The sequence below is a fragment of the Ylistrum balloti genome, unplaced genomic scaffold (assembly GCF_031769215.1).
Source record: "Ylistrum balloti isolate Yb309-2 unplaced genomic scaffold, AGI_CSIRO_Ybal_v1 Utg370252, whole genome shotgun sequence".
Classification (NCBI taxonomy): domain Eukaryota; kingdom Metazoa; phylum Mollusca; class Bivalvia; order Pectinida; family Pectinidae; genus Ylistrum; species Ylistrum balloti.
Window position 1 is genome coordinate 253837 of NW_026782201.1, and position 14253 is coordinate 268089.

General features: G+C 34.8%; 1 protein-coding gene across 1 annotated transcript in view; it reads right to left on the reverse strand.

The window, feature by feature from the left end:
- Positions 1–3409: 3409 nt before the first annotated feature.
- Positions 3410–14253, reverse strand: part of LOC132552501 (ATP-binding cassette sub-family C member 9-like) — a 28963-nt gene continuing 18119 nt past the window's right edge. Inside the window, exons 23-36 of the mRNA XM_060216680.1 lie at positions 13684–13931; positions 12942–13102; positions 11850–11919; positions 10017–10174; positions 9716–9808; positions 9036–9138; positions 8215–8328; positions 7393–7513; positions 6946–7076; positions 6246–6433; positions 5854–5957; positions 4939–4988; positions 4494–4640; positions 3410–3550 (exon numbers count right to left, since the gene is read on the reverse strand). Of these exons, the coding sequence (XP_060072663.1) occupies positions 3410–3550; positions 4494–4640; positions 4939–4988; positions 5854–5957; positions 6246–6433; positions 6946–7076; positions 7393–7513; positions 8215–8328; positions 9036–9138; positions 9716–9808; positions 10017–10174; positions 11850–11919; positions 12942–13102; positions 13684–13931 (1829 nt within the window). The remainder of the gene's footprint in view (positions 3551–4493; positions 4641–4938; positions 4989–5853; positions 5958–6245; positions 6434–6945; positions 7077–7392; positions 7514–8214; positions 8329–9035; positions 9139–9715; positions 9809–10016; positions 10175–11849; positions 11920–12941; positions 13103–13683; positions 13932–14253) is intronic.

Sequence of the window (14253 nt, forward strand, 5' to 3'; positions counted from 1 at the left end):
GCATCTTATTCCACTGATCAGTCCTATAATTAAATAGGCACAACTAGGGACCATGGGGAACAAGTATATCAAAATGGAAATTTATACTAAGTAGCTATTACAAATGTACAGCTGTCTAATTCCAAGATGACCATATGTCAGTCAGTTTGTTTCACTGATCAGTCTCAAACTCTAGTGGGTACAACAAGTTACCATCACAAACATGCACATTACTATCAAGAGATGGAGATATTAACCTGTTTAACTCCAAGATGGCTGCCTTTTGACCATATTGTTTTCCTGATCAGACTCAATATCACATGGTCACAACTATAGGGACCACAGGGAACCTACAAATCAAGTTTGAGAAGTATCTTTCCATGACTTCTCAGGAAATTTGGAATTTCGACTGTCAAATTTCAAGATGGCCACTTGTGTGATCAGTCTCAAAATTGAATGGGCACAACTAGGGACCAATGGGAACCTACATGTATAGTTTGAGAAATATTCTTCCAGCACTTCTCAAGAAATAGCGATAACAAGAACTGGTTACAGACAGATAGACAATGGATGACAGATGTAGGATAATTTGAATAACCAACAATCATCAGATGGTGAGCTGAAAATAATGCCAGAAAATAAACTTGACAAATAATATCGCATATAAAACAATGTATTAAAATGTAAATTACAATAAATAGTATGTATATAAAAAAAACAAAATAAAGCTTAATATAAAAGTATGACTATGATATACAAAAATAACATCGATTAATTATCAACAATCAACCAATTAGGCTAACAAAATATCAACAACTACCAGTAGTTTCTTTGGAATTAAAGTTAAAAAAAAAAAAAAAAAAAAAAACACTTCTTGTAGAAACGTTTTTGTAACTTGTAGAAAAAGTATGATTTTGATTTAAATTGTAAAAAGACTAATTGTACATCTAGTCGTATGTAAACACATTGTATAATACTACATTGTATTACCTTCATGTGAATTCTCATACATTTAAATCAAAATAAAAAAAACCCACAAACTGAAAACCTACATTACATATAACACCATACAATTCTACATGTTAATTCTAAGCCATAAGCACTCTGACAACCAAAACAAACACAATGAAACTCTTTACACTCAGAAAACTTTTAAACACAAAGACAACTATAAACACCTGACCACCCTTAACATCCTAAGAAACCCTAAACATCCTAACAACCCTAAATGAAATAACCCCAAACATCCTAACAACCCCAAACATCCTTACAACCCTAAATGTAACAACCCCAAACATCCTAACAACCCTAAATGTAATAACGCTAGACATCCTAACAAACCAAAACATCCTAACAACTCCAAACATCCTTGCAACTCGAAATGTAATAACCCTAAACATCCTTGCAACCCTAAATGAAATAACCCTAAACATCCTAACAACTCCAAACATCCTTGCAACTCGAAATGTAATAACCCCAAACATCCTAACAACCCTAAATGTAATAACCCTAAACATCCTAACAACCCTAACTGTAATTACCCTAAAAATCCTTGAAACCCTAATGTAATAACCCTAAACTTCATAACCACCCTCAATGTATTAATCTTAAATATCCTAACAACTCCAAACATCCTTACACCCCGAAATGTAACAACCCCAAACATCCTAACAACCCCAAATGTAACAACCCAAAACATCCTAACAACCCTAAATGTAACAACCCCAAACATCCTTACAACCCTAACTGTAATAACCCCAAACATTCTAACAACCCTAAACATCCTTGCAACCCTAAATGAAATAACCCTAAACATCCTAACAACTCCAAACATCCTTGCAACCCTAAATGAAATAACCCTAAACATCCTTGAAACCCTAACTGTAATAACCCTTAAAATCCTTGAAACCCTAATGTAATAACTTTAAACATCCTTGAAACCCTAATGTAATAACCTTAAACATCCTATCAACTCCTTACATCCTTACAACCCTAAACGTAATAACCCTAAACATCGCAATAATCCTTAACAAAATAAGCTGAAACATCCTAAAAACCCTCAACTGAATAACCCTAAACATACTAACTACCCTTGACATCCATACAACCCTAAATGTAATAACCCTAAACATCCTAAAAACCTTCAACTTAATAACCCTAAACATACTAACAACCCTAAATGTAATAACCCTAAACATACTAACTACCCTTAACATCCTTACAACAAGAAAATATCCAATAACTCCTAACTACATGTATAATATCATGGCAACTTTAAACTCAATGACTACTTCAAACATCATGATAACCTAAAAACCTGGACAACTAAACACATCATGACAACCTAAACTTCTTGACAACCTAAACTCCTTGACAACCATAAACATCCACTTAAAATCTCATCAGTTGCAATAAATAAGAAGCAGTTCTTTGAGTATTATAAATCCCATCCCAATGCTTTGTGAGTTTATAAGAGACACACAGATATGCTATGTGACACACCAGGTTTCTTCCTGTGCCATAAGAAGGTTTACATACAAATGAAAGGGTTCTAATGTTACACCCATACTTGTTTCCAATCATTAAACCAAGTGTGAAACTCATAACTAATAATTATTCAGACTTTCACGTCTAGAATTTGATTGATGTTTACTGGGAGTTTAGAGTGGGAAAAATTCAGTTGCACTGCTTCATTCATTCTAAAAATTCAGTTTTTTAGTTAATTAGCTGATCCAAACTTATAGCTACCAATGACTAGATCTTAGATAGCAGTGTGGTAGAATCAGTAATCAGGGTCAATACTACAACAAAGTAACTAGATCCCGTTATATCTCTGTTCTTCTTTCCAGACCCGGTCTTGGTAATCTCTAGTTATTCAAAAGTCATCCACAAGTTGAGTTTATTGATTATCACTTTAAATCACCAATTACCATTAATGAGTAAAGAGCCTTTCAAAGATTTCTAAATAAAAATCTCTTTGTCAAAGAACCATGACATCAGCTCAATTTATTTTGAAAAAAATATCTTTGAAGTCAATGAACCATGACATCAGCTCAATTTTCATTGAGAAAAAAATAAAGAACTCTCATGTCAATGAACCATGACATGAACCATGACATCAGCTCAATTTGTATTGAAAAAAAATCTCTGAAGTCATTGAACCATGACTTCAGCTCAATTTGTATTGAAAAAAAATCATATCACTCAAGTGCTGCACATAACCTAGATTCATTTCTTAATGATACAAAATCTGTACAGTGCTTCATTTTGTATGGTATGATTTCAGTATAACTGCCATATATAGCAGACATGTCTGCTCTGTCAGTTTTATTACATCTAGTGACAAATATAAAAAATAATGAGGACTCAATGACATAAAGCACTGTTCAGGTTTTACCTATATAAAATACAAACTTTTGTAAGAAAGTGATTATTTTTTAGCTTGGTGGACAAGGGCATAAAAGTGTGAGTCTGTGTCCTCCAGAAGCTTGTCAGGTGTGTTAATCTCAACAATACGTCCACTGTCCATTACAAGCACTCTGTCATATTTCAGTATGGTCGATATGCGATGCTACAAAATAAAGTTTTGTTATTACTGAAACACTAGAGTGACAATAATAATTGAAGAAGTGGTGAAATTGTGCATATGCAATGCTTCAAGTAATCTTTATTTACATAATAGATATATTCTTTGAAGTAGTGATAAAATGGTAATAGCAAAATAAAACAAGAGGCCCAAGGGCCTTAACGGTCATCTGACAAAAAGCAAGCCAAACTCTAACAACAGTGAGTCTACTGTTAAAACAGTGGGCTTTATTCATTTGAATAAACTTGATAGCCCTTCCTTCCAGCATCCTACAGGCCCAATATCAGTACTCTGAGCCTTTTGGTTACTGAGAAGAAGTCGTTTACAGATTTTAACATATTTGAACCCTGTGATCTTGAAAGTGGGTCAAGGTCATTCACTTGAACACATTTGGTAACACTTCCTCAAAGCATCCTACAGACATAATATCAGCATTCTGAGCCTTTTAGTTGTTGAGAAGAAGTTGTTTAAAAATTTCAACATATTTGACCCCTGTGACCTTGAAAGTGGGTCGAGGTCATTCATTTCAACAAACTTGGTAGCCTTTCCTCCAAGCATCCTACAGGCCCAATATCAGCACTCATGGACTTTTGCTTATTGAGAAAAAGTTTTTTGTATATTTTAACATATTTGACCCCTGTGACCTTGAAAGTGGGTCAAGGTCATTAATTCGAACAAACTTTGTAGGGCTCCATGCCAGCATGCTATGGGCCAAGTATTAGCCCCCTAGGCCTTCTAGTATTTGAGAAGAAGTTTTTTGAATGAAAAGTTTACGGACGACGCACACATATCACATATTATGACGATCACATATTATTAACAGTATGTATGAAACTGTGGGCATGGGAAGGTATGAAATACCTTTGTAATAGATTTAGGAGAAAGTAGGTATGGAAATACAAGACACTTGAGAGGGGAGATAACTCACAGCTATAGTGATGACAGTTCTGGTCTGAAAGGCAGTAGATATCACATTTTGTAGTTTGATGTCAGTCTCCAAATCTATGGAAGCTGTTGCCTCATCTAAAATCAGGATCTGGTTCTCTCGGAGGAATGCTCGTGCCAGACAAAACAGCTGTCAACACAGAAACACTGTCATTCCTCTTGTTTACATCTGATTATTATACAAGATCTTTTAATCTTTAGTTATCATCCTTTGGTTAAAATCTAATTTTATAGCTGCAGAGAAAATGAAGAAACTCACTTTGCTTTATTATTTTGTGTTTTGCATCACTATCATTCTAAGATAACATCTTTGAGAGATCAACAGCCTTCTGATAAGGTCTAATTAAATAGAACTTGTTCTATTTTACAGAAAAGGGAAGAGTGTGGTTATAAGAGTCTGGTGAGGTTGAATACAGTAATAGTTTTACCTGTTTCTGTCCAACACTAAAGTTTTCCCCGCCCTCTGATACAGAAGAATCTGCAAAGACATGCAATATATGATTAAATCTTATACATGTTTTAACACTGAACATTTTCCATCACTCTACAACTACAAATTGTGAAGAACAGACAAAATGGCCTTTTATATGAAATTCCTGTGAATACTAACAGGACATTTGTTTAATGGTTATTTGGTCTTTGGACAACATGGGCCATAGAAATACACATATCAAAGACTGATCAATTTAACATTACAACACCTGGTATATTGAGCTATACTCAAATCTAGAACCAAAGTACCTTCAGAAATCTCTTAATATGGTCCACTGGCATATCAAAAATATGATCAAACTACCCTTTAATGCAAAGCAGGGTATGAAAAAATATCACACTATTAACCTGCAAACACGCCATAGTAACCCATTAGCCCACCCAAGGTGACATAGGTATGATTAAAATATACAGAAGTTGTACATGTAGCCCTGAAAGTTAACAGATGTAATATATCACTCAGCTGGAGAGACCTTATCTTTTAACCTGGTCCACTAGGTGTAAGACAAGTAAGTCGGGAGTTCTCAGCTTTGATCCCTTGCAGAGACCTAACCTGTTACATTGGTGCTCATGAAGACACCAGGAAGGTATGAACTGGAATACTATTAGGAATCAAACCTAGAACCTCAGGCTTACTAGCCTCAGGCTCATCCAATGGAGTTAGAGCATTTCTTTCTAACGGAGTCACATATTGTAGCTAATTTTAACCAGGATTACCTACTTCTTAGAAAAAGAACTTGTCTGCAAGTCATCCAGGGGGCAACAGCCTTGTATGTGAAAGCATTGAAATATAAAATCTACTTGAGGCTTGACATTATATCAAACCAAATCTTTAAAAAGTTCACACATACCAAGCTGTTCTGATAAGGCAGTAATGGTATCCTTTAACTGTACAGTTTCAAGGGCCAGCCATATCCTCTCATCACTAACTTCACACTTGGGGTCAAGGTTGTATCTGTAATATAAATAAACTTGGAACTTTTACTTATAATAAATTCTGATAGGACAAGGAAATAGTTACCAGAAAAACCTAATCTACATTCTTTTTCTGCCATTTACATCACATAGAATCTATTATTTATAAACAAACTGGCAAAACTGGCAAGAATAAAATTAAAAAATCTACTGATCTTGTTAAGCTGGTCGATGTTGAGATCACTCGTCCATGATATCCTTATTTATAAACAAATTACATTGTTTGGTGACATATCGATCTTTGGACACATTCTCTTTTAAAACCCACCTGATTGTCCCTGCAAACAGTACTGGGTCCTGTGGGATAATGGCAAGTCTAGACCGTAGCTCAGGGAGGGGAACTTTCATTGTATCCTTCCCATCAATTAGGATCTGACCCTGGCATATATCAATCATCCGGAACAGGCTGAGTAGAAGGGATGACTTACCACTTCCTGTCCGACCACAAATTCCAATCTGTAACACAGAAGAAGATTCATAGATAACAGGGGCTACATAATTCACAGGGGTTTGGTGTGAGGGGAAGACAACTTTGTCACTGAAGAACAATTAGTGTAAAATTGTGTTTTTTCATGGGGCTCAAACTTTGTGGTTTTCAAACACATGCATTTTCATTGGCACTTCATTTCTTGGATGAACCTTACTCACAAAATCACTATTATTCGTGTCAACTTTTATCTCTTTGTCATTTCATGGACAAATGAACTTGTGGATCTAGAATACCACAAAAGTCAACAAGAATAAATATCTAACGTAACAATTTTATAGCAATATGAAAACTTCAATGTTATTAAAGTTTCCATATTTTGTAAAGTATGGACCATGTGAAATTGCGTGAATTTCTGTTATCCAATCAAGGCTGTTAGTTTTTTAAACAATAAATATTACATAGGAACATGAGCTGAGGCTGGTGTGGTGCAGTTAGCCTGAGGTGTGAAGAACATAAAGGATTAGGATGTAAAGTATACCTTTTCTCCTCCTTGTAAGATGAAGGAAGCTTCATTCACAACTGGGTCAAGATTCTCCTCATATCTTAGACTTACATTGCGGAACTCTATCTCCCCATTTTCAGGCCATGCTTTATCTATAGCAACGTTACCTGGCAGGGAAAGGGCAACACAGTAAAATGAAAAAGGCAATGTGTAATATCAACGATTAACTTGCTGGACATATACCAGGTAAGATAGGATACAGATTTATATCAGCTTGAATTTAGATCAAATTATAGATTAAGGTGTTGAGAACAGATAGTGAATGATCTTTTCTCTTTTTTGCAACATAGAATAAAGAAATGAGATAAAAACAGATAAAGTTAATGGGAAATATGTATTCTAGTCGTCTAACAAACAATCTCATTCATTTCCTATTAGGTGAATTAATTTCTAGGTATTGTTTTTTGAACTGATTCCACCAACCTTCTGGATGCCTAACTGGCTCTGTGTCAAGTTGGGTATATTCGTCAACCCTCTCTACAGAATTCATCATCATCTCTGTCTCAGCTGAAAGTCTGACAATCCAGTTCAAATAAAAAGAAACCTGAAACAAGATTATCATCAAAGTATACGAAACATGTAGAAATAAAATCAAAACATTACCTACAGTAACAAGAAGACACCCATTAATTTCCCTTACTCAGCAGAAAACTCAAAATCTGGCTATTTGGTAGAACGAGTAATTCGGACTGATTTTTGTTCAAATCTACACTTGATTTAGGATAGAACAATATTCTAAAAGTAAAACATGTAGTTTCCTGCCATAAGGCCGATTCTCACATGACACAAAATACAAAACCAGTTTTAAACCATACTTGGTTCAAATTTGTCTTGGTGAGAAGAAGAGGATTTAAGTTAAATCACTCTATTGTACGTTTAAGTGCCTAGTTCTACCTCCATGGGGTACCACTTCATTTATAAAAAACATTATTTTCCTTCACAGAAGATGTTTCAGGTCAAACTGCTTACAATCTGGAATACTGTTATTTCAAAGAAGATGTTATAGATGAACAATGGATGCCACACCATAGCACAGATTCATTGGTCTTTTCTAAATTCATCTGGACGAACAGAAGCCCATTTCTACCTCCATTCCCAAATTCCATTTCTACATATATAACTGTCAGCTGATACGCCTTACCCTCCCCATCTTTGCAGAAATCTTTGTTAATGAAGAAAACTTTACAGAAATAGACAGTTCCTTTTAATCATAGAAAATGTTAATGAGGCCGATGATGTACTTACAAGCAAGGCATAAGTAATGCTGAGTCCGACTGAAGCAGGAGTGGTTTGTCCTGCCAGACAAGCACTGAGACTAGACACTGCAGCCAGAAACACCACCACAGCTCCCATGTAATCCTGCCATACGTATGAATAACAGGAGTATCAGTGAAACTGATGCATGCTCCAGGAAAACAACATTATTTGATACAAAATTTGAACAAAGGGTAATAACTCTGTAATTAAGGGGTTGTGACCCCTAAACTGGACATTGTCTTAGTATGAACTATGTATACACCAAGTGTCATTGTCCTAATTTAAATGAAAGCACATTTGTTCTCTGGACAAAAAAGTTTTTACAAAGGGCAATAACTCCATAATGAAGGGGTTGCAGGTCATGAATTTGGTACACTGCATATCGTTTTGGTATAACCTATGTTTACATCAAGTTTCATGATCCTTGCTTAACTGTGGGCAAAGTTATGCTCTAGACATGAAAGGATGAACAGACTGAAAGATCGAAATTTTCCAGGAGCATGACTACATATATCAACTAACAAGTAATCAGATGTTTAAATGTAAAGCTCATTTTGAATCTGAGCATGATGAAAATTTCAGTTCAAACTTCCATATAAGGTCATATACAAATAAAGTGTGTTACAGAGCAGGGCTCTGTAGAAGAAGGAAGTTAAAATTTCCAAACATATTTGACCTTCGTGACTGTGAAATTTTGACAAAGTAACATATCAAAAATATTTCTGATTACTCTAAACTATAGCAAGTTAAAGATTATTAAACATGACCCTAGGAATCCTAGTTATATAGCAGACTTGTTTCATACCCACCAATCTAATGCCAAGCCATCTGTTGACAGAATGTATAAACAGCAGTGGTGTTGTGTTGTTATTTATAGCTTGTATAGCCTGGCACTGAAACTGACCCTCTGCTCTGAAATTTCAACAGAATTATCAAGTACAAGACTGAACAGTTTGAACATGAATGTCAACAAAATAAAACATGTTATTCACTGCTACCAAACTGAAATCTCAACATATTCAATGTATCCTGCAGTACAAAATACAATAAAATAAAAGATTAACAAACATAAGTGTCATTTTATTACAAGAAAATACTTAACTGTAAACTCTCATAGATTATACCTACCTGTAAGCACTTAAATAATTATACTTACCTGTAAGCTCTTATAGAGTCATACTTTGCTGTAAGCTCTCATAGAGTGATACTGACCTTAAGGTTTTACAGTTATTTCTCATCAGCTATTCTCATAGTATATACATGTACTTACCTAATTATTATATATCAATATAGATAATGTTATATATATATTAATATCTGTAAATTCAGATAGTATACTTATCTGTTAGCTCTTATAGTGTTTTTCACCTGTAATTTTTTATTGTATACTTACCTGTAAGTTCATTGTTTTTTACCTGTAAATTTTGATAGGGTATACTTAACTGTAAGCTTGTAGTGGCTCTACATTTGTAAAGTTACGTATGTTTACCTGTAAGCTCTTATAGTCTGTAAGCCATTCAGTGTTTCTGAGAAATGTGAAAATATAGGGGACTTTGTTAAGCTTTCCAATCTTTGGAGTTCTCTGAAATGATAAAAGCCATACTTTAATTAACCATTTCACCTTTGAATAACTTCAATATGAACTCACAACCTAGACAAAACCATATTTCTTTATAGCAATAACAAGTAGCTGATTAAACACGTAATTTATCAAATGTCTTTAAAATTGCATTAGATCCACTGACATTTGACCATGCATAGTAAAAGATATAGTGACTGTACATATATACCTGGATGTTGCCCTGAAGAATATCTGTATACAGTAATATAAAGCTAAAAGTGGAATGACTGCCAGGAGGAACAATGGAGTGCCAATGCTATTAACTACGAGTGCTGAGATTGTCAAGAAAAAACATTTCATCAAGTTCTCAAGCGTCGTTGGTAATTTCTGAAAAAAAATTATGAACAACCAATCAATCAAAATTTTAGAGCTACTGTTGCTATGGTTTCTTAATAGGAAATGTTATGACTGACAAATTCACATGAGGTCCTACCAGATCTTTTATCAGCATGGTATATTACAAAACTATTCCTACTTAAACAATATATTACATGGCTCATGGCATTGGAGAAAAGAATAATTTCCTGCAGAGGAAATAAGAATAATATTTCAAAAACTGAGAAATTTAAGAGATATCCATTCAGTATTTCTTAAGAAATAGGGATAACAATCTTTACTAGGTGAAGTCCAAGATGGCTGCTTCAGTCCCAAACTCAAACAGGCACAAATAGGGACAAAGAGGAACTTAAACATGAACTTTGAGAAATATCCATGCAGTAGATCTCAAGAAATAGTGAAAACAAACTTTCTAAGTCAAAATCCAAGATGGCCACCTGTCAGCCATTTTTTTTTCTGATCAGACCCAAAATCAAAAGGGAGCGACAAGGGCCCAAGGAGCCCCTACACTTGAAAATTGAGAAAGATCTACATATCGATTCTCAATAAATAGCGAAAACAATCTTTCATAGTGAAAATCCAAGATGGCCCGCTGTCAGCCATTTTATTTTTCTGATCAGTCCCAAAATTTAACAGGCACAATGAGGGGACAAGAGGAGCCTATACATGAAATTTGAGAAAGACCTATCAAGCACTTTTCAAGAAACAGCGATAGCAAACTTTCAAAGTCAAAATCCAAGATGGCCACCTGTCCACCATTTTGTTTTTTTGATCAGGGCCAAAATTACATCGGTAAATCTAGGGACAAAGGGGAATCTACATATGAAATTTGAGCGAGATCCATCCAGTACTTCATAAGAAATGGCGATAACAAAAATTATTTAAAGAAAGATGGCAAACGGACAACGGATTACGGATGTAGGAAAATTGACCAAAAAAAAAAACAACAATAAATGAAAAAACGAAATCTTACAGTTAAATATGAATCAAACATTTTGTCTGAAGCAGTGTCAGTGGAAGCGTGTCGAGCTTCCTTGTAAAACAGTCCTCAAAGGACCTGAGTTTTAACCTCTATTAGAGCTTCCTTGTAAAACAGTCTTCACAGGACCTGAGTTTTAACCTCTATTAGAGCTTCCTTGTAAAACAGTCTTCACAGGACCTGAGTTTTAACCTCTATTAGAGCTTCCTTGTAAAACAGTCCTCACAGGACCTGAGTTTTAACCTCTATTAGAGCTTCCTTGTAAAACAGTCCTCACAGGACCTGAGTTTTAACCTCTATTAGAGCTTCCTTGTAAAACAGTCCTCACAGGACCTGAGTTTTAACCTTTATTAATGGAGATGTAATGTAGACACTGTAATGGAACCTATTAAGGGCAGTTACTTTCTGGTGGCTTTTTTTCTCACTATTTTTGAGGCAGAAATAAAATCATAATCAACAGAAACATTACAAATGAATTAAGGGGAGAAAACTGTTGTCTGTTTAAAGAACTCAGACAAAAATTCATCCTTTTTATTTGAAAGTTGTGGTAAAATTGCGCAAACTCTAATCACTGAGAAATACTTTCGCAGCAACTATTCTTGTTTCATATCAATACACTGGCTTTTTATAATGGACACAATCTCAAGAGTAACTATCTATGTTGTATAACACATCATTCCTACTGACCTGGTCAATCTGTGACATATCTGATGAGAATCGGTTTAAAATTCTTCCTGTGGGATTCGTATCGAAAAACCTACAATAGGAACAAAAAAATTTTAAATGAGATATCAAAGACAATGATACCGGAAAAGATAACTTAATTATAATATACAATGTAGAGTATAAACATTTAACTGAAACATAGAAAACTAAAACATACCAGATAATTAAACTAGAATATTGCTGTAATAAAGCTTCACTATACTTTATATATTTCATACTCTATATTAACATTTAGTCAATATGATATTTCAATAAAATCTGTCAATTAAAAATACTGATTTATAAAAAAGAAAAAATATCAGGAAATAATGTTTCAATGATCAGTTAAAACTTGATTAGTGGTGTAAGATAATTGAATCACTTAGCTCTGTTAGCAGTGACAGGATAGTGGGTCACCTAGATCAATTAGTGGAGACTGAATTGTGGGTCACCTAGATCAATTAGTGGAGACTGAATAGTGAGTCACCTAGATCAATTAGTGGAGACTGAATAGTGGGTCACCTAGATCAATTAGTGGAGACTGAATAGTGGGTCACCTAGATCAATTAGTGGAGACTAAATAGTGGGTCACCTATATCAATTAGTGGAGACTGAATAGTGAGTCACCTAGATGGATTAGTGGAGACTGAATAGTGAGTCACCTAGATGGATTAGTGGAGACTGAATAGTGGGTCACCTTGATGGATTAGTGGAGACTGAATAGTGGGTCACCTAGATCAATTAGTGGAGACTAAATAGTGGGTCACCTAGATCAATTAGTGGAGACTGAATAGTGAGTCACCTAGATCAATTAGTGGAGACTGAATAGTGAGTCACCTAGATCAATTAGTGGAGACTGAATAGTGAGTCAACTAGATCAATTAGTGGAGACTAAATAGTGGGTCACCTAGTCATTGAGTGGTAACTGAGTTTTGGGTCACTTAATTCAATTAGTGATGGCGGATTAGTGGGTCACTTAGCTTGGTTAATGGTGATTGAATTATTTGTACCCAAATGTTGAGTTCATTGCTTTATATTTTGTTTGTAAGTCTGGTAGATTAGAGGGGTACTGACCTTATTGGTATATGTAGTATGGTATCTAACATGGTGAAGTGGAGTACTTTGGAGGCCTGTATCCCAGCAATATACAGAAGACCACTGGCTAACATTGCACCCCCAATGCCTGTTAAATTAAGTATGGAGTACAGTCGTGTGTACTGACCATTATCAAACGTCTGTAAGTAAAAGAAAAAGTTTTTTTTAGTTTTACATCTAAAGATGTCACAAACGTAAAAACACACATACACCCATCATCATCATCATCATCATCATCATCATCATCATCATCATCATCATCATCATCATCATCATCATCAAAACATGTACTCACAAAATGTGAAGATTTTCTACCATTGGTATGAAAAATAACTGACCAGAAATGGTGATTTAATAAGCAACTGACAAAATGTTCAGATGATTGTGACGTGATTAACTGTAGCTCACACTTTAACATTGTATTTGATATATAAACATGAAAGCCTATACAAGCATAAAGTTAAAATACTTACCACTGCCATCTAATTCATACAATTCCCAACCCTTTATCAAATTCACTTAACTATTCCTGTAGATTAGATGACCATATCTACCCCGTAATAAGTTCAGGGTCCCAACATACAAACTGACCCACAGTCAGGGGGTGGGCTTATTGCAGGACATGGCCATATTGCCAATAAATCTGTAAAGCATAACATGTATTACCAATACAATGTGTTTCTGTTTCAAGAAATCCTAATGATATTAAGTTAATATTTACCTCAGTGAAGTTAGCTGACATTTGTTTCCTGATTTCAAAATCTGTCACTTCTTCTGTCCATTTAGCTAGAACCATATTACCTGCCACAAAACAGGCATGGTATATCACATAAATCATAATCACAACACCAGCCAGTGGAGGGCAGCACGCAAGCATATATCTCCAATACACACCAGCAGCAACAGCCCCAATTTCACGATGTTCTTTCTTTATCAGCTTTCCTGATGATTCAGCATCTATCTTGCTTCCTGTAAACATTTTCAACCCTGACATATAGTTTTATCATATAAGCATTCCACAGCTTGAGAATGTCTTTTAAACTTTACTAAAGTAGTTAAACAAATACCCTAAACAGTTATCCAATTAAAGTTAAAACATGTTTACCAAACAAGCACTAACACTTGTCAACCAAAATCCTGTTATTTTATTTACCAAAGTTACCAAACCACAACTTCGAAAGCCTATGGTAATTATACATCAAAAGATTATCATTAAAGTCAGCTTACATCCTTTGAAAAAGTTTGAAAGAAAAATACATGTAAATTGTAAATACACAATCATGATAATGCT